This window comes from Falco naumanni, chromosome 1 (genome assembly GCF_017639655.2).
Source record: "Falco naumanni isolate bFalNau1 chromosome 1, bFalNau1.pat, whole genome shotgun sequence".
In the NCBI taxonomy this organism is placed as follows: domain Eukaryota; kingdom Metazoa; phylum Chordata; class Aves; order Falconiformes; family Falconidae; genus Falco; species Falco naumanni.
In genome coordinates this window covers 103411092-103435987 of record NC_054054.1, presented here as the reverse complement: position 1 = coordinate 103435987, position 24896 = coordinate 103411092, and the positions used below count along the sequence as shown (strand labels likewise).

The window sequence follows — 24896 nt, the reverse complement described above, 5'->3', positions numbered from 1 at the left end:
CTCACAAACCACCACCCTGGAGCCTGCTTTACACCAACCACGCCAGCACAGTTACTAAGGATTTTTATTTTACACATAAAAATGTTGTTTAAAGTGGTACAATACTGACAATACTGAATGCTCTGAAGGTAGGAGGCTGCCAAACTGAGGTTGTCACAGACAGGGACACAATCCTATTTGCCATTAAACCAATACTTCTTTTCCTAAAATTTGCTTTATTTAGTTTCCAGCTTCCAGCAGCAGGAAAGATGCAGCTGTCTGCAGCCCCCAGCCACGTTTACCACTCGAGCTAGATGCTAGATGCTACCCCAATGTGGGAGCTTTGGACACTTCAGTAATGGATCTCAAAGCAATAGCCTGTAATGATGCAACTGAATACCTACATGGTGAAGCAGACACAAGAGGAGGTAAATTATCACAGGCAACCTGAGTTTTGCCATCAGCCTTTCTAACAACCCCAGGCACTTTTAGTAATAGCTAAACCAAAATGCTCAAACCCAAAACCAGCTCAGGCACTGGAAACCACAGAAAAACTGAAACTGCATCAGAGCTTCATTGTGTTCTGCACATTCTCCTCTCTTAGAGCCAGCCCATGAAGACCTGCTGCCATATGCAGTGCAACTGCAGCTGGCCTTTGCCGCCGCCCAGAGCTGGTGTGGAATGAAAGGCACCCATTGCTGGTGAGTGAGACAGGTAAACCACGCCACGGCAGTCCTCAGCAGAGGGAGCAGAGAGTGCTCAGGGCAGCCCATTTCTGCTCATCCACACACCCAACACCCACCAGCCTGTTCCTGTTCCCTCGTCCCACCTCCACACTCCGGTCACTCTCACCAGCAGTACTCAATCCTCATCATCTCCTCCCATTCTCCTTGTTCATACATTCAGCTTTACTCTTTTTTTTTTTTTCTTCTCCTCTTGTCCTCTCCACTAGTCCTGTGCCCTGCCTTCCCCCCAACACCTTCCCCAACACTACATCCCACCCCGCTCGCCTGTCCATCTCCATCACTGCTGCTGCTCTCACTCAGGTTTCTCCCCTCCAATCTCAGACTCACTATTTATACCTTTATTTTGTTTCCTCCTTTGCATTATGTTCGTAACAGCAGGGCCAGCAACCTCCCCTGCTCCTGCACACCCCCAAGGGTCCCTGCTCCCCGCTGCAGCACCGAAGCTGTTGTTACAAAGCTGTTTCTTCTGATGCCTTACCTGCACCCTAGGTGTACAGCACGCTCTGCCAGCACGTGCTGTGCTACAGACTGCAAAAAATGACAAGAGACTCCATGTCACTTCTGACACTGGTGGAAAAACTCCAGGGCACAGCAAACCTACACCTGGGCTGAATGGTTTCAATAAGGCAAAAGCACCTCCTCATCCAAAGACACCTCCCCTGCCAAAGCACAAGAGGGCTACAGCTCTTCAAAGAAAAGGCTGTCAATATTTTGCAGTATTTCCTTTCAAGCTGCGCCTGAGAATGGCTTAATTAAAATTTAAAAAAAATCCCAAAAAACAAACAACTGAAAAAGTCAGGTCCCCTGGCGCTGAGGATCTCACCCCAGGTTGCCAAATTTAGCAGAGAATCACGCAAAGACCTGGGGTATTTTAATGGGAAACAGTGGGCGAAGTTAAGAGAAGGTTGTACTTACTACCAGCCCCACCTATAGCAAGTTTTAAACTTTTGCTGACACAGTTCATTATCTTACAAAACAAATTGCTCCAAGTGAACTGTGACATTAGTGTGTGTGCGATTCTCCAGTTGCTCAGGCTATTAACGTTTAAGATGTAATTAGAAGTAAGGGTAGAAAATAGCCTTTGCGGAATATTTTTCAGACCATTAGTTGAAAGAATTTTCCACACAATTTCTCTCTGGCATTTCTGAGTACAAGGGCCTTCTCTTTATCAAGTGCTCCCCAGCCTGCTGAGCACTGTGTGTTTTTGGTAGCCGTGCCAGCCACCCACCCAACGGGCACCAGCGACTACAGCTCTTATTCCACTACCTCACCAAACCGGTGAAGATCCGGTCCAATTAGACTTATATTGACAAGGGGCTGCCTTGTTTCACTCGCCTCAATGGAAAAAGGCCAAATTAATCATACTCTCAATTTCACGAGCCCCTGTTGGTAGCCAAATTGTAAGAGAATTGAAGAAAGCAGCTGGGAGAAAAACAACAATAGATTATTGCACATCTTTGCACTGTAAAACCTGTACGTATGGTCACTATCCAGCAGCAGGGACTCTGTCCGCTTACTAACATACAGTTCATTTAGGCAGCTCTTTTCCATACGGGAAATTGTTCACATTAAGCCTCTTTGCCTTCTGCTCACCTTGGAAATAAGTACCTCCTGCGCTTCGTTTAAAACCTTTTTTGCCACCTAGAACCCTCTAGCTGCAACGGCTGCTTGGAAAAAAAAGTATTTGCCAAACACACAAGAGTCTTGTCAGGATTTTTGCTTCCTGGACAACATTCCTATTATTATTTACGCTGTAGCAGAGGCTAGGAGACCTGGTCGTGGACCAGAGCCCAGCTGCCTTGAGCTCATGGGGGAGGGTGGGGGGGTGGAGAATCAGAAAAATTCAAAGGCATGAAAAGCAGCAGCTGAAAAGCAGTTACCTAATTCTTTTCCTTCTCCCAATTTTCCACCAAGCGCTTTTTAAGCATGATCTTTCCATTTTCAAACAAGGAAGCAGGCTGTATCCTACGTCAGTAGCCCAACTAATCAAAACTGACAACAACAGTGTCCCCACCTAGAACAACCCATCAAAAAACATACCAAACTCAACCACAGGAATCTCTATAGAATAGGCTCTTCTTTTTTTTTTTTTTCCAATCCTAAATTTCCCTCCAGAAACTTTTCAACTGGAAAGCATTTTCAAAGCAGCTGGGGAAGGACTGAGCATCAGTGACAAACACCCTGAAATATGGCACTGCCCATCAGAGCTGCCCTGCAGCCAGCATGTGCCTCGTCTGCTGCGCTGGAGAGCCCCGCTCAAAACCCGGTGTCTTGCACTGCCAACAGACCATTACCTCCCCTCGCCACAGAACCCAAGACAGATACATGCACGTAACAAGGATTTTATGGGAGTAAAACCTCTGCTGACACCCTCATCCCTCCCGCTGTGACGACCCAGTCTCCCTCCAGCTGCCCTGCCTTCCCCCGCTTCCATGGGGCGGTACGTAAAGGGGTCCGGATTTTTCAATATTTAAGCCACATTCAGCACGCCAGTGGCTCTCTTAGCCCCAGCTTAAAACGAAGCAGGTGCATCCTACTCCATATATCAAGGCATAGCTGACAGCTGTCCAAGTATGTGCTTCAAAATTGTATCATATAGAGGCAAAATAACAAGATAACTTAATGATGCCTTAAAGGCGCAGCCTTTGCTCCACCGAGAGCATTGCTATTAAACCTCCTGTTCTCAAGAGTGTTTTTCTTTGGGGCTGGTGAAATGTACTCTGCAGTTCCTTTGAACTTCATGTTTACGAGACACAGGTTGTACTTTTGAAAGCGAACTGGTTTCAGTTTGTGGTTTTCCTTTCATCCAACTGGGAGGCAATCTGAGAAGCTGGCATGGATTGTCCTTGATTCTTGGACACATAAATACATTCCCTTGTAAAGGTACATACAAGCCACTAAAACCAGGCACACAGTGGCATGTTGGAGTATTCATCTAGGTTAAAAATTTGTTTATACAAATTCTAAAAATGAATTTCGGGGGAAAGTGATCTCTTTTCTGTTTAGAGCACGAAGAGACATGGTAAACATCCATCGGAGCAGGCACACCTGTCCGCTGCAAACAGCAGAGAGCTTGTTCAAGGGGCTGTTTTATTTTTTGTTCACTGGTTGAAATGCCAAAACAGACATCCACCAGAGGCTCATCCACATGATGACCCACATAAAGCCTCATCCCACACCTCTGAAGGCTCGATTCTAAATTTTTATTTTATTTTTTTTAAAATAAATAACCAAACCTAAAACCTGGTATCACTGAGGGTATCAGCTGTAAGCCAGCAGTACTCAGACATCAGGACACAACTTGCCACCTAGCTCCTGAGGACACCCTCCTCTGTCAGACTGCCATCAGTTACAGATGTCCACGTCTGTGTGTGAACTGCCTATTTAATTCACAAACTCCAGAAATCCTTTGTTTGATCCTGGGCCACCGAGTCCTGGCAGATGCTCTCACTAGACACCTTAAAGCTTGAAAATCCAATACACTTCTCAGTTTTCAGCAAGAGTTTCGGGACAAGTTTCTGAAAAAGAACAACTAAAAATGTTTGCGTTTAATCCCCTTCTACACCCCTGAATAAATATATACATATACAAATATAGGTATATACATATATGTACACACAGGTATTATATATATGCACATGTATATATCTCTATATATAGATTGGCAACTCTTAATTACACAAGTTCAGCTCAAAGTGTTTCAGTAAATAAACACCTTACCCCAGCCCAGGGAAGCAGAAGAGAAAAACAACTATGAAATAAATACCTCGCAGGCACGGTTACTTCAGCAGGACTCCAGAGATTACCGTTTTAGCACTTACAATCTGCTTAGCAACGTGCAAGATACAAAGATAAAGAAATCAGGTTGATGGGGACCCTCCAAGGACATGCCACCCACAAGCCCAGTGCTGCTGACACCTCCAGCCCTCCAGAAGTCACCTCTCACATCTTACGAAACTGCAATTTCACGTACTCCCAAACCAACTCAAACATCAGATGCAGACTGTGACTGCGGAGATACAGTTCATTCCAACTTCAAAAATTCAATAAATGTGGAAGTCAGGAAGCTGGAACTGAAAAGGGATTGGTAAATCTTGTAACATGAACACGAGGATGTTTTGGTAGAACATGGTGATGGAAATCCCAGCAAAAGCAAACCCAAAAGAAAATGGACAAAACTCCTGCAAAGCAAAACTGGGGACATTTACCACTTTTTGCCTAGATGGTGTGCAGAAAGCTTGGAGAGGGATTATGGAAGAAAATAAACTTGAGTTTTTACGCTACTCTGAAGGAAGTTAACCACTGTAAATAATATCTTATACCTGAACTAGGTTCCTAGAGACAGGATTTCGGATGAAAAAATGATGTGATGCAAACTGATACACTGGTATGTGTATAAGGAGGAGGGGGAAGAAGAGAAAAGGAGGTATGTACTCAAATATACTGTGATTCTTTCCATTTGTCTTCTGGGGATGAAGTGTTTGTATTTTAGAATCTTTTTCTTCTCTACCACGAGAAAATCAACTGGATTTTTTTCTGCTAAAAAGAAAACCTACTATAACTGTAGTATAGTTCTCAGAGACAGGATTTTAAGGGAAAATATATTGTGAAAAGCTTATCAAAAGGCAGAATTTGTCTTACAAACTTTATCATTACTTCCTTAATAGAATGGAATGAAAGTGAAGACCTTCTGATGGAATTCTAAGAAATACAGCAATAAACAGTGAGTTCTCAGTGAAGGGACTTTTAACACAGGTCCTGCCAGGGGCCCCTATTATTTTATATTTTTATTAAGGCTCTGTTCACCCCCTTTCCTAAGTGGAGACACTGTGGATGAACATCAAGTAGATGTTTGAACATCTTTAAGAACTGTTGGGAGGAGAACTGTGAATAAGACAACAGGCATCACGATGCTACAGTGCAAACAAACAGCACCTGAATCCCGATGACATTATCCGCGAGCAGGTTTAGAGGATCTGGAGTACAAATCCATACAGCACGCACACTGCTGCGCGTGCTGACAGAGGATGTCATGGAGACGGGAAGAATGAAGAGGCTTCAAAAGGGGTTGAGACAACTTTGTGGTGGATTGGTATACTGAAAGCTATTAAATACGGTAATAAGGATTCCACCTGTAATTTAGGAATCCCGCAGTTGTTGACTGGTGGGGAACTATAGTGGGGAAGGAAGAATACAAACTTTCTGGCTCCTCTCCTAGCCTTGCAGATCTTAGACAGAGGACAACCCGTGGGGCACTGCTCATTTAGCCACAAGCTGGTCTGAGCTGACATCCCCAGTTTTTTCAAACAGATCAGCGTCTCAACAGAACTGGGTAAGTCCAGACTAATGCAGGCAGTAAATTTTCACTGTTATTCTACACTGCAATTGATGCAGTAACCTCTCCCCCATTATATTACTGCGTCTGTGCAGGATCGGTCACCTAAAAGTAAATGGATGTACAGAATCCATACCAGAAACCTTCAAAAGAGACCTGTGGTTCAGTGGTACAGGACGTGCATGTGAAGGCTGCCCAGTTGAAAGGCAGTGGTAAGCTCCAACTGCAGATTAGCAAACACCTAATTAAGGTTGCAAAACTTTTAAGTAGGCATCCAATTTATCAGAACTACAATTTTGCATCATGGTTATATCAACAGGACCTTAAAGAAAGAGTGTAAAGCTCTGCAGTGATGAGGACTTGGTATGGGAACTGTCAGATTTGTGAGCTCTGGAAAGGAATTGAAATAGGGAGTAGAACAGTGAAAAAGAAAAAAATTATTTTCTTTTAGATTCAAGACTTCAAGGGAAGTCTAAGAATTAGAGGAGAAGGACCCCCGAACAACCACTTCCTGCTGTCACAGGAGGGAATTCAGACATCATCAATTTGTACAGCCCAATGCATAAAGCTTCCATAAGCACAAATCATGAGTCAGGATCTAATTAACAAAACCTGATGCTAACACCCTTTCCAAATTGAATAAATGATTTGGAAGAATAGTTGACTTGTATATTTATTTCTGTCACTGCCTGATTGTGTACTAAGTGCATGAGCCATAAAAGTAACATATGGGCAACTCTGCAGTGTAATATAACCCCCCAGAAGCTACAACCCTCGACTACAGGTAAATCCCATACGCTCTGTTGTTGCCTGTGTGTCTCAAACGCTCTGCAGCCTCAGCTGCGCAAGTCCTGTTAGTCTTGCTGTGCTGATAAAACATATTTCTGGAAGGTGGTTACAGCTGAAAGACAGATTTACTGATGACACAGTCCAAAAAGATGAGAAGCGTTTTAACCACAGGGGCAGAAGCGCGGGCATGCCTTTAGCATTATGCATCGAGTATCACAAGATAGACACATCTCTGCCAAGCGAAGCTGGAAATGCAACTCACTCTGCTTTCTCATCTGTAAGCTGCATACAAAATATTGGTGCCATGGTCAAATAAAACATTCTCCCATTTTAGGCACATTGCCTAATTAGAGGCCATTGTTATCTGAGAACACTGTTTTTGCAGCTGTCAGGAAATTAAATAACCCAAGGGTAACTTGGAATTAAATGAAGCTGTACAAACACATAGTCTAGCTCTGAAATCCTGACTCTGACAAGTTGCTCCTCGGCTTTCCAAGGGATGAAACATCTGACTGGGGCACGCAACTATGCTCTTCTGTCAAGCCATAGGATAACACACCACCAGCCCTTTGGAGGGGCCGATGTGCTAGCCCTTTAGAGACCGAGGACTTGCAAATCCAGATGTATGCACAGGCACTGCTGTCTCTTCACTTAAATCATCGGCACCTCCTGAGGAAAGACCTTCAGTGCAAGTGTCCACTAAGAGAGCAATCAAGGACTGATAAAAGGAAATGCTTACACAGAAACCACTCCTTTCATCTCATTTTCAATCAATTACTTCTCCTCTTGCAGTCCCTGTACCCTTTAAACTGACAGCAATTTAAAAACTAACCTGGTTCTACTTTTACAGTGACTTTTTAAAAAGTAAACAAAAAGGAGGAGTGCATTTCCAATGAGACTGGCGCAGTCATGTGAAAAGCACAAAAATGTCCATTTAGAAAATACGTTTATGGTGACCTCCTTTCTTAGCTTCCTACTTGTGATTTCTCCTGTGAGAAACACAAAACCTCAGACTAACAGCAACAGTCCGAGTCAAAGAGCAAGGAGGCGAGTTCTTGCCAGGCCAGACACTGACTTAGCAAGAAACAGCATTGCACAAGGCGGCCAAGTCATAATGTAGAAGTTGTTCCAACGCGATAGCACGCTTCCGTGGGGCTGTGGGCACAGAGGGGCAAGCGACTCACCACGGACTGCGGGGGGGTCGCTAGAAAACTGTGGGTTCACAGCACTGTCTTAGAACAGATCCCCAAGTCTTTGGAATACAGCGGTAACTAAAGCCTGGTCTTGAAGTGCAGACAAGTAGATGGCAATTTGGGCTTGTAGTTACGGCAAAACCTGATCGGTCCCACAAAGCATGGATGCGACTTGAAACAAATCATTCGGTCTCCTTTTTATCAGTTTCCTCATATGTGGGAGAAAAATACTAATTCTTACCTCACAGGGGTATCATAAGACAGGAAGTATGAATACACTCCAAAAACAAAGCATCATTGTTATGTTTGGCTAAAAACGTGGAACATGGTAAGGTAGATTCCAAAAATAATCATTATGTCCACTCTCACTGGAGAACTGGGTTAGGAAGACAAATCCAGGTTAGGCTCCAGTCTGCTCTGAGGAAATCAGGCTGTTCTCTTCCTTCCTCTTCACGGGATAACGCACCACTAATAATGAGCAAACCTGGAAAATCAAAACCAGATCCAAGCTCCAAAAGCTAGTGTTTGCTTGTGAGAGGGAAGAAGGGAGCAGCAAATGGCTTTTCTCTTTAGTGATTAAAATGAAGATTAAAAGTTTGGCTCAAGATGTGTTCAGAGCATGGACACAGGTGTATCTTGTCCTGAGTGCACTGACTTCAGTGCCCTCCCTGTGCCATGACTGGGAGCTGGGTCCTTCCCAACCTGTCGATCATGATGCTTTGCTCCCTGCCAGGAAAGCATCACTCCCAGCCGGACTCTCCTCACCCACTCGCTATGCTTTACCTCGGATAATCAGGGGAGAGGAACTGCAGAAATCAGCAGATTTCCTACTTCCTGACAAAACTTTCCCTGTGTTTCAAACACTCTTGCCAAAGGCTTTGCTCGCAGAATCTGCGATAGCCCAGCCAGTTGAAGGCAATGCTGATGGCTCAGATGACTGCCAGCAAGGGGATGCTGACAGCGTGTTTCACTAAAAAACGAAAAACACAGAAATAAAAGGCAATAAAAAAAAGAAACCGATGGAGTTGGACTCCCATTTCCAATTCCTTCTGTAATTTCAAACAAAATAACACAAGGAATCTTTTTTTCTTCTTTTTTTCCCAAATCACATTTCAGACTATTCACCAGACTGACAGAGCAGAGCAAATAATTACATTTCAAACAAGACTTGAAGATGGAGCCATAAAACTCCTAACCGCTGTATGACTATAACCTTGATGTTGTGAGACTTAATCCTGTGCAAGATTAAACACTAAGATATGAGATTTTAAAAAGATTATGCAACTTCTTTCATAAAAGGGTATTTTTTTTCCACCCTAATCTCCAATCTGCTGTTCTGCTAGAGAGGCGATTTATTCAGTAGGCCTGCAAGGGTACCCATGGTAAAAGTGAATCCTGTGGGACAGAGTCTACTGCAATTATTATTTATCATGGCCCTTGCCTGTTACATTATCAAAGTATTTCTACATGTTTACTGATTTATCTTAATAAGGCCCGTTATGAGATGATTTAATAGGATTATACCTATTTTTCAGATGAGGAAACTGAGACACAATGAGATACCTGTCCAAGGTCAAACAGAAAAGCCTGCAGCAGATCTGGGCATTTCATTGCTTTGCCCTGACTCCCTGTTTCTTCACCTTGCAAAGCTGCTCACTTGAGAAAGGCTCCTTTGCCCAACAGGCAGCCCTTCCACGAACCTGAAAGAGACTTTCCGTCACTATCAGATGGTGGCTGGCCAGTGTGTCATGCAAAGGCAAGAATGTCCCCTCTTTGTTTCAACTGCACAAGTTAGCTGAAAGCATCAAGCCTCCCCTGTTCCCCTCAGGAGAACTGCTGGTTTGGAGTCAAAACACATTCATCACCCTGCACTTCCAGTTAGATACAAGGAACTCAACTGATCCTAGTGAAAACCAAGCAACAAGACACGTTGCACTGGGATTACGAGAGCTACCCTTGATCCCTTGTGAGCCCAGGAGACTTTGTACTAACCCGACAGAAAGCTGAAAAAGACTGATCACTGCATCAGCAGAAAATAAAGTTGGTGAAGTTTTTGGGCACCAAGCTTGCCATCTCTGCCTGAGAGCTTTTGTGTAGGTACAGTCAGGACGTAAGTTTCCCTCCTCACTTGACCAGGAGGATACTACAAACCTGCCAGAAATATTCTCACCTTCATGAATGACTGCTGAGCCTTGGCTAAACCTGAGGCATGGAGGCCTCCACCTCCTGCACTGAATAGAAAATCTGGCAAATCTGCTCAGAGACCAGCCCTGGGGAGTGCCCTGTGCTGGCATTTTGCAAGGGATTACCACAGAAGAACTGTTTTCTCTGTTTGCAGGTGATGACAGACTTTTCTGGAAGGTTATTGTAGTCTCACCTTTTCTAGACTAAGGTCACAGCATTTATGAGATGCCAAGGCGGAGGAAATCCACTTCCTTCGTCAGGTCATGAACTTGAGAAAAGTATGGCTGGAAACTTAACGTAGGTTCACAATTAGCAAAGTTTGGGAACTGATGTTGAATGTTTTCAGCCTTGGGAAAAGGGGTTCATTTCCCACAGTTCTCCTTGTGCTGGGGTGTAACAGCACTGCCTCGTCTCTCACAGGGTGCTCCACCTAACGTTGACTTAAAAAGTAGGAAAAGATCACAAATTATGGTCCTACCAGCACTATGGTACAGAAATGCTTCAAAAGGTCTTACAGAGCGTATTGGCCTTGTCCCTTCCCTGCCACAGGGTGCACATTAGCTACCCTGGTGCATCTCCACCAAGCTGGCGGACTGTGGTTAGCTCCAGACACGGGCAAACAATGGAAGCCACCAACTCCCCTCAAGCCCTGCCTTAAGAAAAAAAAAAAACCAACAGAAATGCACCAGTGGAACAGCAAACAGACAGATGCCTCCTCGTGAAACAAACAGGCAGGACTGCTACTTCTCTGTCGAGCTGCATCTTGGTTTTTTGAGACCAACCTAAAATTTCAGTGAACCGTTCTGTCATTTCAGCCAGAAAAGCTTTTCTCGGTCCTGCATTTATGACAGCAGGTTGGTAAGAGTAAGCCATGGTATCTATCTGCTCATCTATCTCAGACTTTGGAAAGTGCTAGGAAGCAGACAAGACGTAATAAATTTAAAGGAGGAAATCATGGCCAGTCGAGTGGTTCAGGAAGAGATGTCTGGGCTTTCTCACCACAGGCTGAGAAACAAAAATAGATATTGATACACACCCATCTGTTGGAGGAAACAGTGAAAAATATGTATTATTTACGCAGTATTTCTTTAAATAGGAGCAAGCAGAGAAACTGGACCAGAAGAATTTACGAACCAGGTTACAAACATAAGGAATAATATGTGCTATCAAAATTTGCAAACCCACTCACTTATGAGCTTTAAGTGCTCCTTTCCCCAGGTGACACAAACCAGACCTTGGAATATTACATACTTCTGATCCTTCCCTCCCTTCCCCCAAAAGCTTTAACTACCAAACCCTAGCACCTCTTGGGAGAGGGTAGAAATCCCATATAATCACAGCCCCCCAATGTGTTTATTGATCTGTATCAGCATACATGCACTGCCAGAAAAACCTCCCCAACCAAGCACATACTTCTAATTAGCCAATAGTCAAATCCCCATCATTTAGGTCATTAATACCACATTACTTAAAAAACCTGAAAACCACAGACACAACGTAGCCTGGCCAATACAGAGATCCGTAAGAGAGCGATTGTGCACGTGTTTAATAGAGAAAAACATCTTCTGCCTAGCAACCAGAAGGCTCTCCTGGCGGTCCAGGGAAAGGAATTCAGCGCTATAAATGTCAGCAAGCAAATTAAGCCACTGTGCCTGAGATACAAAGGCCTAGTCAGTGGGCAATAAAAAATTAAAGGAGAAATAGTTATAGAAGAAATACTAAAAAAATAAAAAAATAAATTCATCTATGTGCTTGCTTTTCTGTATCTTTAAATAAAGTTACAGATTGCTCCCAGCTAGATGGGTTCTGTGCTTGCACTTATTTATAAGCTGATTTCTTGCCCACTTTATATACAGGATGAGAGAGAGGACATTGAAAGCAATTTACCATTTTGATGTTATTGAAAAAGGGACTCAGTGTGGTACTAAAGCATATGATGGTCCTGAATCCAAGGTCAGATAGGGAACAGGTTGTCTGAGATGGTGGTTATCAAAATAAAGCACTGCCAGCAAGAGGGCTTTTTTTCTTTTTATCCTTTCCTTTTATTAGAATGAGGTCAACATTTTATGAATTCTGACAAAATCTCTCTGCCACTCTAACTAGTTTAGATTTTTCAAGTAGTTCCATTATTCTTAATGTACTGGGCAATTTATTGTGAAGTATGAACTCAGATGAGGAGCTTCCTCATTCTGAAAACTGTAAATGCACAGATTTCTGGCCTTAGAGAAGTTACCAGCCACACTGAGCAGCCAAAGAAGGTTAAAGGAAGGGCTGCCACCTCCATCTTGCAGATGAACCTCTGTGTGGGGAGACCAAGAGTCTTGCTCTGTGTTCACACAGGGTACCTGCACCAGAGCAGATGTTTCCCACCACTGCTTCAGTACTGAAATGAATTTGTCTCTCCTCTCTGGTTCCAATCCAGAGGAGAGCTATCAGGATGTAAGGGCTGCTGACTGCAGCTACCTACATGAAATGGGCTTGCCTGTTCTAAGATACAGAAGACCAGAGTCCATGAAGGTGATGTGGTCCCCTTACTGACTCCCAGCTTCCCAGAAGCTAGAATACACATGTTTACCAACTTGGAAGTCACAAGGATTCACTCCTCCCTTGACCCCAGCATTTGTTTTCTTTTCCCCTTCTGTGATACACTCACTGCCTACAAAGAAAAGACTGCATGCACAGAACATGAACCCAGTGCCGAGGCCGGGAAGGCAGTGATCTCACCTGGAAAATTGCAGCAACATGTTGCTTTACAATCTTCCATCTTCAGGACAGCTTCACCTGGGTGACACTGTCGCAGACTCCATTTCTGCAGACGTTCATGGAGCAATTCAACAGCTGCCACGGCCACAAAGGGAGCTAGGTCAGGGCAGCAACAGGCTAGAGGTTGTCCCCCCAGTAGAGAAAGAAGCCTCCAAACTCCATTCACTGCGCTGTAAGAGGTCTCAAAAAGGGAGACTCCTCTTTCCATCGTAAGCAGAGCAGAAACTCAAAAAGTATAGAACCTGTTGCCTTCTAGGTGCAAAGAGACTATCTTGCCATAGGAATGATGGTACAGAGGAGCTCCTTTTCCCTTAGCACGTAGCCAGGTCCCAGTTATAGTGATTCTGGGAAGGTCCTTATCAAACAGTTCGCCTTCATTTCAAGTGGATACTGAAACAAAGAAATACCTGAGGGTAAACTGTTGCCACCTCCCACCTCCATGCAACTGGACCAACTTACACAAATGACACTGGATGGGCTCTTCCTTCATCATCCTTGTAGAGAGTAAAAGTGGTTGAGGGAGAGCGTTGGTTCTTCATTTCACACTGTGCTGTGCAATTAGAGAAGTGCTGTAAAATGGGAGTCTACATGGATGGCGTTTCATGGAAAGCTACCCCAGCAGAGCTATCGCTCAACATCACAGTGGACTTCTCGGAGAAAAAAGGATGAACAGGACTGCAGACAAACCAGTTGGAGAAGCCAGGAACAGAAAAAGGACAATGAAAACAAACCAAATATCTAAACTGCCCCTTTACCTCCAATAAAAGCCTCTCTGGATACACGGCACAGAAGCTGCGATGTGATAGCTGTTGGGACTGCCTCTGGAGGAACATCGTTATCACCAAACCCCACTCTTTTATTCAGATGGCATCTTCAGGGCAGGACTGCAACATCAGCAACTGCTTCCTGGTGCACAGAAACAGGGTTTCCAAAGGCACGGCTACCTCCAGGTGTGCTGGCATGTGCTTTCCTTTTAGTGTGTGAAAGCTAAAGCCCTTGATGACTGGAGACTACTGGGACCAGTGAGACCGCAGGCTAAAAGCCCTCCTCCTGGTGCACCTGCCCAGAGACAGAGGGAGCCTGTCCTTGCTGCCCCTTTGAAAAAGGGACAGACCACGCAGAGAACATCGGGGCTGTGGCCCGTTTGCATCACGCACAGGCAGCTCCTGCTTTCAGCCAGACCTCAGGAAAAAAAGGCAAACCAAACTCAAAACAAATATTCCTGCATTTCAGGGAGCAGCAGCCGCTTGACTTTTCTGCCACACTCTGGCTGCACAGCAGGTGACAAATGCAGGGATTTTACATGGCTGTCCCAGCACCCCAGTAGCTGAGACACTTGAGACACTTGTCTCCACGCAGGAGGGCCCGTGGCCAAACTCCTGCTAATTCATCCCAGTACCAGCCAGGAAAAGAGCTTTCTGTGCACTGTCCCCGCGTTATTTGCTGAATAAAATTCTTCCTCATTAACAGGCCAAAGCCCGAGAAACGGCTACTGGAACAAACAAGGTTCTGTGCAGATATAATCCCCACCTCACTGCTGGGGAATTAAAGCAAAGAATTAGGCTGTAGCCATTCCCTTCCAGCACGATGAATGCTTAAGCAGGTTACGGCTTTGCACCGCAGACGTTTTCTGGGGAGAAGAAATAATGACTTCTTTACCAGCCAGATTCAATCGCTACTCTCAGGGCAACAAGCCTAAGGATTATTTTTTTGACAAACCAGTTAAGAATGATTACTGCACGTCAGTATGTTTGAAGTGTTAACCTCAGGGACTGCTGAAAGCGCCAGCATTTCTCCAGCCTATTCTTTTCCCTTCAGTGCTGTTTGTGATATGCAGGAGAAGGGGCCTGGCGAACAGGAGAGATGCCAGCTAACAGGTCAACCTTCTCACTGCTGCTGCAGCAAAAATTCAGACAGGTGCCTGAGAAAGGTCAGTCCTAATTTTCCACACAGAAAAGCCTGTTCTTCAGAGTCTTACACTGAGTTTATTCAGCACTGCAAGAACAAAAGTTACCTGGAGAGGAAAGATGAAGTCACTTGCTGCTGGACTGGCGACTTAAACTGTTCACCAAATGTGAAGATTTACTCTGTAATTCTTGAACCCAACCTGGCACGTCACTAGTCCGGTCAAGAAGCAGCCGAAGCACTTGAGGCAGACAGGATTGGTGGTGTTTTTGCAAGACAGTGGGATGCCGCAGTTCTTAACAGATTTTGATCCTGTCCAAGCCTATGGGCTGATTACATGCTATACAAAGGCCAAGTGAGATTCCTCTTCCTGAGGCGTTTACAGCCAGACTGTGGGGGCAAGCAGGGAGCGAAGCAGAGCCCTTTCACCACCTCCTCGATGGTAGATCCCGAATTCCTTCCGACCGTGAGAAATTTACAGCGTATGCAGATGAGGAAGAGGGATGGAGCAACAAGTGGAGACTGCGGTCAGGGCTAACACTGAGAGAAAGCTCTGGATGTGGTGAAGAGAACTCCGAAAGAACACGGGCTGCACACAAACCCAAAGGGCATGGGGGCTATGTTAGGAGAGTTAACAGTGTGCAGAGCATACAAGTCTTGCCAGCAGATCGTCACTTCCTCACAAAAAGCAAAGCAAAGGTGATGTGGCTGCCAGCTCCATGACACCACTACCCACGCTGGGCTTTGCACGTGGCTTCCATGTCATGCCATAGTAGAGGATGGCCTTAGCGTGCTCCTTCCTTCCCCTGCGTTGCCTGGAAGGTGATCTTTTCTCCTGCAAAGCTCTGCTTTAACACCTCAAGTGCATGCAGTGCACTTGAAAAAAAGGCATGTTATATGCTACCAAAACCATAGCCCAACAGAAGCTACAATGGGTACTGTAACTATCAGTGGTAAATTCATGCACCTATGAGAGCCAAGGTGACAAAGTCCAAGTGGTCCAAGCAGAGAGGACTGCTGCTTTGAAGTGCAGCAGCACTGTCTGGTTCACAGAGATAACCTGGGGCAGCAGCGGGACATCCAGCTCCTCCAGGACACCGGTCTAGCTAGGATTTGCTCCAAGTACACCCAGTGGCACACACACTGCAACACAGTTCTCCCACTACAGATGAAAAAAAACAACTTGCTTGAGCTTACCTTTGTTTCAAGCTGGAATAATTTCCAGTGAGATAAATAGCAGCGCAGCTGCCAGAGGCTGTATGGGGATGGTTGCAATCCAAACTTGCCACCAGTGATTGAATTCAGGAATCTGCCTTGTGCCAACTGGGCAGAGACGTGAGTGCCATGGACATCACAGACACAGATGTGATGTTGGAGATGAGCATGCCCCTAGCACGGCAAATCTGCAGGGACAGCACAGTTCAGTGGCAGAATCCCTCCTTGAAATGGGAATCTCTAGGTTTCTTGCTCTGCCACGTGCTATGGTCCTTGGAAAAAAACAACCTTCTCCTTTGGTGACTTGTCTCTTAAAATGAAGCTCTCGGAGGGAGGCTTTGCATCCTACTATTATGGCAAAACCAAACTTGAATCAATTTCCCCCAGCTGCCACTGATAATAAAAAAGCTGATACTCCTGACAGTAGCAATAAAATTTAGATGCATATGCCCCCTGAACCAATGCAACAAGAGATATTCTGGCAGTACAGACATGTATGTCACCTCCTCTTTTGGGAGCAAAAGCACAACACGTAACGCACAATTCCAATCAAACCCCACAACTCCCAAATTACAAACAGCAATAGCTGTGAAGACCCATTCACCTGTTGTCAACCTAGTGATTATTTTACAAAAATGTTTAGCTAGCATTGTAGCATTCTAAAATACAGTAATTTATTCTATTCTATGTTTATGAGTACTGAAACAGAAAGGGGAATAATTCAGCAATGCTCCTGATTATAAAACTTTAACTCTGTACTAAATAAAGATGGTATAGTTTCCAATTTTCTCCTTAGTGTTTGGATATTACAAACCCATTGAATACTACAGTGTCACAAGTAGCTACTCGACAGTTAATTCCTATTCAGGAACAAAACCCTCTTTTTTCCTAATTTAATGAATTTTCTCCAAACTGGTAAAATGTGTAGACTTTTAATTCCAACCACAGAAAGCAGAGACTGAACAAAAATAATAATAGCTGCACAACAGTTCTGTGTTCCATCACCTCAATAACACTGCTACAAACAAAACCTCCGCACATGATAAATGTGATTACCGACTATTTCCATCCCCAAAGCCAAACCATTCCCTTCATCAGCACTTGCCCAATGCCAAGCATCTGCAGCTCCCAAGCATCTGCAGCTCCCAAGCACATACCAACCACCTTCCTCAACACACAGCTGACTCCACCTTTGACACAGGCTGAGAGACCTTCAGCCACCACAGGCAAAGACGGCACATGCCGTACAGAGAGAACTGGGTGTAAGAAAGGGAGATAAATCACAGCTTTCAGTGATGAGCCAAAGGAGTTGATTCGCAACTCCACAACAATGGTTGTGGGGATGACATGAGCTACTCATCTTCAAGTGCTCCTTTTAAAGAGAGAGGCTAGATGAACAAGCTGGAGATGCAAGATGTGGTGTGCTCGTGGAGGTCTGGGGACAAAGGCCAGCTCATTTTAATACAATGATATACAGATGGTTTTGCTTTTTCAAATACACTTGAGCTGCTCTTTAAGACTTGTGTGTGCTCTTCTCCCAGCATTAAAATATATTCATATTCCATGTGTGAAACTCCTTGTACAGCACAGCGTCAGAGACAGCATGCTTAAGTGATCAAAGCACCTTTCACAGCTGTACTACTAGCACTGACAAACAGACCTGTTTTACAAACACTTTGGTTTATAATCTTAGTGAGAGATGACATGTTTTCCTCCTCCACTCCCAGGCTGGATACCGAAGTGGCACATGCTGACACTTACCTAGGAAGCCCTCTTCATCCACAATGATGGTGTAGTCCTCTGGGGTTTCCGTGAGGCTGAAGAATTTGCACCTGGTAGAGGCAAACAGGAGAACATGATTAGCCGCTGGACTGAGTGGAGCCTGGTCTTTCCCCTAAAACGGAGATCCCTTCCCACCCAGGCTGTGCTGGAAGAAAGAGTCACAGTCTGGTGTTTATGGAGAGGCCTGAGGCATTAACAGACCTGGATTTTATTCCTGGCTCAGCCACTTGCACTGCGTGACCCACATTCCCTGCTGCCTGGCTATGCACAATGGAGCTGGTAAAACACTTATTACTTTTATGACTTAGTTCTTAGTTACTTTTCTTAATTACCATATCCCTTAAGGCTTCCCGTCACAGCCCAAGACCTGCTGTACAGCACTACCTAGGGCAGAAATTTTTCCTCACCAACTGATCGCTCCAACGCCCTCCAAAAGCCTTCCCACAGTTCAGACACGCACCCGTCTTCCCTATCTGCCCGCTGAACTTTCTTGCCTTGTCAAGGTTTGAAATCTAATCGCTCAACCAAGCCCCAGTATCTCTTCTTGCTGTTTCAGAAGCTTTTCCCACCAGCAGACAGCATCCCAATTCCCTTTGCTGGTCCTTGCCCCTTCCCTTGGTAGATGCCTCCCTTCCCTGGGGAGCCCCAGGCGAGGAGACAAGTGGTCATGGCTATCAAGCACACAAACGCAAGGTTGAGCTTTCCCCCTCTCAATCTCCTACTGCCTCTGTTCCAGTCCGTGCTCATCTTTTGACACCGCAGGCCATGTGCAGCGCAGCCTCTCCATCTCATTCAGCACCGAGCACAATGTCACCTCTAACATGAGACACAAAACAAATGTGACATGGGATTCTTCCACTGTAGGCACGCAAACAAAAAAAAAAGCCTCAGCCTTAAGGTTTAACACCACATATAGTTGAAAAGTTTTTTTTCCTTGACACATCAATGTCTACAGCAACATTACTAAAAAAACCAAACCAAAACAAAACCCCAAACAAAAAACTTACTCCAACATCTATCCAGTTAGTCCCCAGCACGGCAGGAAGGTTTGCACTACGTTTTGCAAGCTCATTTTCACCTTCAGCAAAGCATGCACTTGTTGAGCATTAGTACAGTGCTGGCTGGCTCCCCTGCCCCAGCAGGGCTCCCAGCCCCTCCAGGAACATGCCAGAGCACATGGACCGTGTTTGCTGCCCAAGCCACAAGAGAACTTTTTCCTTCTGTGAAGCCAAATTGGGTGCAGCAGGAAGAGCCTGTGTCTTTAAGGACCAAAGAGCAGGATTTTGCAGTTTTACACCACACGGCTTTGCAAGTTTTACACTGTAACACTATCAGATTTATCTGAGGTGATCTACAGAAAATATTTCAACTATTGGGGAAAAAAAAGATTGTTCCTAAGGCCCCCAAATTTCACAGTGTCTTCACAGTGTAATTCCTGCATGGAGCACAGATCAGCAGGACTCAGCAACCAGGGACTACCAGGGCTTCTCAGCACTGCTGAGCATCTGTGTCCCAAAGTTTTCAGGACCTCTAAAAGCCAGGATCTCCATGCTGGTGGCTCAAGACATCCAAAAAATGGAAGCAATCACGCGATTTGGGACTCAGACTGAAAACCGGCCTGAGCATTCTTCCGACTGGCTGAAAAGAACCAAGATTGCAGCTATCCTCTCCAAAAACAACAGGGAGAAAAAAAATGAGATGGCTGCTGCCCTCCCCCTCACCTCATCAGAAAAGCTAGAGGAAACAACATGCAGCTCTATTAGTGACCTGCCATGTAACCAACAGGACTTCATGTAAATGGAAAGTACTAAACAACCTATCTTTAGAGACTCGTCCCGTTTCCCTGGAAGCATCCGTCATGACAATCAAGCATGACACTCTCCCTCCTAGCACAGACATATCTCTATAAAATACAGAAGTGGCCCCGCCACAACAGAAACCACAACTTAATTGTTTTGTGTCATTGGTAATAGCTACTGTGACAGCCACATTTACTAACTCAACTCTCTCCAGGAGTAGTGCCAAGAGAAGCAGAAAACAGTAGCAACCCAAATTTTTTGCTTTCACTTTGTAACTCCACAAGGATGCTACCTCGGCGAGGGGTGATATCCAAGGTGGGTAAAAAGGACTTCTGGGATGCTGCTCCAGGTGGGTCCCAGGAGATACAAGTATTTATTATTTAGTGGATGAATTCCCTGGACAAGTCACTGAAATAAAATTATTTGTTACTACTACCTGACTAAGCCACGTGCATGCTGACTAGGGAGAACCTAGTGGTCGTACAAAAAGGAAATGTTAATACAAATATATATACACATATATATATATATATATCCATCCTTCCTGATATGGAACAGCATTTATGGAGGAATTTTGTTCCAGAACAGTAACACACATCTGTATGCACACATTGACCCCAGCAGAAAAAGTATGATTGTGACAGATGCCATTGTCCTAGCACACATCTAAAGGTGATGATATTTAAGGGATATGTACAGATGAAATCCCATAATTACTGACTCAGAACATATGTCAAAACCTCACATCTTCATATACCATCTCAAAGCCCAGTCTCCACCTCACTGCAATTCTGTAAAAGGTCAGTAGCACACAGCCATCCGAATTCAAAAGCAGAGTCTTTTCACCAGCACAAACACCAGTGGTTCTTGTGGTACACATTCACTGTGAGCCAACGATGCATTCTTTTTCCCAGGGAAAATGTGAAAGTGAAAAACTGGAATTGCAAACATTGTGTGATAAAATAAGGCATGGAAAATTTTCTTACCATTGCATGGTGCCGAAACTCAAGTCCTCACCCTAAAACCTGTGCCTCAGCACGGTAAAGATCTACTTCCACTGTAAGTGCAACTCAAAAATTGTCTTGAAACATCAATGACAGAAGGAACTCAATATCATATTTCTCTCCCGCGCTATACTACACATGCCTCTTCCATTCAAGTTATACCAATCATTTCTCTTTCTTCTTACACCAGTTCTCAGTAAGCTGAATGCCAACAGCATCTTCTTTTATCACGCCAAAGCCAGGAAAGGAAAATAATTGCCCTTTAACCATTTTTAGACATCAGGCAAACAGTATTTCTTTAAGTACGTGTGGAAAGCATATATGTAAGAAGACAGTATTTTTAGTTTCCTAATAGCCAAATCTCAGATAGATTCTTCTGGTTTTCTGCTTTCTTTGTGTTTCAGCACATTTCCACTTCAGCACTGTTGCTGACTTCGACTGCCTGACAACATATGTCTTTTTCTGGCAACGCAGCAAATGTAGACCAATCTATTATTAGATTAGATCTTTGAAACTGTAAAGCTTACACTGCGTATGGAAGTAATACCCAAGCTTGCACAGACCAGGAAAGCATGTGTAGGATGCAGCAACAGCATCATTTCAGTTTGCAAACAGCACTCAAGCCTCCACAGGAGGAGAAGGCAGGCAGAAAAGCGTATGGTTGGCCTCACTTGCAGGTCCACACCAGATGTGTCTCCTCCAGACACTCAGTCCCCAGGCCTGCCTAGACCACAAGCACAGTAATACTGGGATGAACGCAACTGCCACTGGTTCTGGGGCACACACGTTTGCAGGAATACTGCTGTGGGTCATCCAAAAGTTCAGCACAGACAATGGAAGCCACAAATCCCATCTTCTCATTTATAAGGAAACTATTTAGTTCATTGTTGCCTCAGCAGGGTAAAGGGTTGCAAAGCTGCTGGTTCTATGGCAAAGATCCTGCCCAGAAGCAGGTGAGTGGCTGGCCTCCCCAGTCAGAAACCACGGCCAAATGCCATTCAAAAGCAGCACAGTGCCTAAAAGGCATTCAAATGTAAAGTCTGGAGGTAACCCAAAAGTTTGCAAAGCAGCAGTTGAACTGAATGGGAATTAAGAAGCAGCAGCAGAAAGTTGATCCAAGTGAATATGAAAAACATAATTTGTTGAGTTTCATTCCAGGCTGTCTTCTTATTTTAGACAAGAAAGGATTTATATGCTTTACTCTGTACATTATCATGATAATATATATTCTTAGTACATAAAGTCTTATGCTAATCATCTAATTCTTGGTGATCTTAACTTCTTTGCAGTTTATAAATAACGACAAGAGGTGGATTCTAGCACGACATATTGTGAAATGTATTTAGGAAAGCAGTAAAGAACACTTGTGCTGTTAATGCGTTTTGACATGTTTGTGTAACATGTTAAGTACTTTACACCATCTAATTACAAGACTATACAGTCAAATGGCACTGAAAATTGCAAACAGTGAAATGGTTGGTGTTTTCTAAACAGCACATTTGTTTGTTAGCCAAAACACTTTGCCATCTTTTTGGTGAGACAGAGAAAACACAGCTTACCTGAACCCCAAAGTCAAAAAAATCCCCCTTGCTATAGGTGTCAGCTGACTTTCACTCAGCGCCCCGATCAGAAAGCAGTGGGTTCACCTTTCTTACACCAAGTTAATTCTGCAGCCTGGTATTAGAAGGCTGCTACCCTGTTAAAAGGAGCATTATTGTTCATATGAGCTGTTTAATGAAGTCTGCACTACCGTCCCTACCAAGGGAAACACTAAAGATGTCACAGCACTGTTAGAAATGGTCAAAGGACAGTGGCAACATTCCTTTCAGTCATTAGTTGTGCTCAGCTCTGGGACAGAGACATCAGCAAATACAATCAGGGACCGTCTAAAAAGACACTGTGATAGCACGGTTTGGTTCATTACAGGAAGTTAATAATTTTCAAAACCAACACAGAACAAAACTAACAAATTTGTGGCCAAGGAAAGCAAGTATTCATGAACAGACATAAATTCAGGGAAGTCCTACAGCCTGCGCTGTGCCCAAACTTCCAACGTGATAACCATGATGGTCTTGTCTAATCCATAATAATAGTAATGACAGTTTAAATTACAGATTACATTGTGTAAAATTAGATGGGGGGACCATCAGTCAGCCCCTCTCCTTGCTAGTTTAGTGTAGCTGGGGAAGTCATCTAAGCCTTTATTCAGGCTTTGCGACAACTGGGATCAGAATAATATAAAAATGATCAGCACCCTGAAGGAACAGAAATCAAAACACAAAAAGGGTGACCTGCAATACAGAAAAATAACTAGATGGATATGGATGAAGAAGATACCAATCTTAAGTACAGCTTACTGATAAAGCCAGTACACATGGCAAAATTAAACAAGGATTATTCAAAAAAAACCCCGTCAGCTGGGCATCTACTGTATTTGCCTTCATTAAACCAATATCAAAGTGTGGTTCAAATCTTCATCAGAACAGTTCTGTGTGGTCTGGACTACAAGAGCCCATGCAAATCAAATTACTGCTGCAAATGTAAGATTAGCAGTAGTTTGAAACAATACTAACTAGTAATTCTGATATGATTTCTATTTTTCCTGGAGTCAGACTCCGTCAGTCGAGACTTCCCAAGCTGCAGATTAAACAAAGCTACAATACTCAAGAGTTATCCTGCAACATAACCACAGGAGGTATTTTTTTTTTGGTTCTATAAACACATGCTTGGAGTTTATTTTGTATGACTAGCAAAGCCCAAGTCATGATGCTTTCACTACTCAAAGCACAGCATTTGCAGTATTGCTTTCTAAAACTGTTACTTGGGAAACTAAAACATATCTTTCCTTCATTTGTTATGAGAGCATTTTTTTTTAATACTTCCTAAAAAAACAATTAGCAAGCAACATGCAAATTGGGTGGTTTATTTTTCCCCCCCCTTCAACAGACTTACACCGTTGTATTTAGGAAGATTCTGTAAGAAAATCTGTTTTATTTTGACTTATGTGTAGAAATAAATTCCTGCCAAATGTGAAGAGAGAAGCCAAAACTACACCAAAGTAGTAGTAAGAAAATACACCACACGAAGAAACTAACTGGAATGAATGAAAAAACATGAAGAAACATGCTGGAATGGAGTGGAAAGCTCAGCTTACTGAAGGAAACTATGTAAGGCTGATGAAAAGGTCCAAGTCCACCCAAGTGCAGCTCCCTCATTAAGCCACTCCACCTGATGAATGTGACAATGCTGGTTTCCCACCTCAGCACAACTGCTAACAGGTGAAGACTGTGTGGTGCTCCGTAGATGGAGTACAGAAAACATAAATGCAGTTTAAGACCACGCAAGCATTACTGTGCTCATTTGAGATTTTTGTTGGTGAACTCAATGAGAACAATACACAAACCACTGATTTTAGGTGTGGACATACCGGAGCTAATATATCTTCTATACCCAAGACTTGTCCTGGGCATGAATCTGTAGAATAATTTACTGACCTGATGTAATTAAAAGTTATTCTTAGCACAGATTTTTCTTCCTGGGTCATAAATTATTTCAAGTGAGCTCTGCTGTGCAATTTTTACTTGGAGCAGCACGACTCACCACCTATATTAGTGAATGGGGCTGAACCAAAAACCTGGATCTGAACTCTACCGCTCTGGCTGGTGCCCAGATGATGCCAGTGCCAGGTGCCTGGCTGGAGTCCTTCTATCCACACGCTGAGAAAAGACACCCAGTTACCTCCAAACGGCTCACTTGTGTTTTGGGAGTCCCATCTGCAAAGTACCACATAAAGCATCCTCAATGATAAGCATGCTCAAGGGTGCAAAGCACAAAGCCAGGAGCCTGCAGCAGATCTGCACATCCATGCTGCACCCCACTTCACACAACCACAGGACATCATTCTCCAGGTTTTAGAATTCTTACTGGATATTTAGTGGTAGGGGATAATGATGCTCATGAGGATTTGGTGGATACAATGTGCCTGAAAGTGTATCTGGTGCTCAGAGAGGAAGCAGCTCTTGATCTAAGAAAACATTCGTTATAGCAACATAATTTCAATTTTCCTGAAGTAACCTAAACAAATAAATAAAAAAAAAGTAAAAGGGAATTACCTCATCTCTACTTCTCAGCTGTCATTTTCTTTTGTCTTCTCTGCCATCTTACTTCCCAAAAAGAGGCAAAAGAGTTGAGGGAACAAGTTG

General features: G+C 44.0%; 1 protein-coding gene across 1 annotated transcript in view; it reads right to left on the bottom strand.

Annotated features, from left to right (window-relative positions):
• CASTOR2 (cytosolic arginine sensor for mTORC1 subunit 2) overlaps positions 1-24896 on the bottom strand; it is a 124239-nt gene that overhangs the window by 40159 nt on the left and 59184 nt on the right. Inside the window, exon 2 of the mRNA XM_040613373.1 lies at positions 17871-17941. Within this exon, the coding sequence (XP_040469307.1) occupies positions 17871-17941 (71 nt within the window). The remainder of the gene's footprint in view (positions 1-17870; positions 17942-24896) is intronic.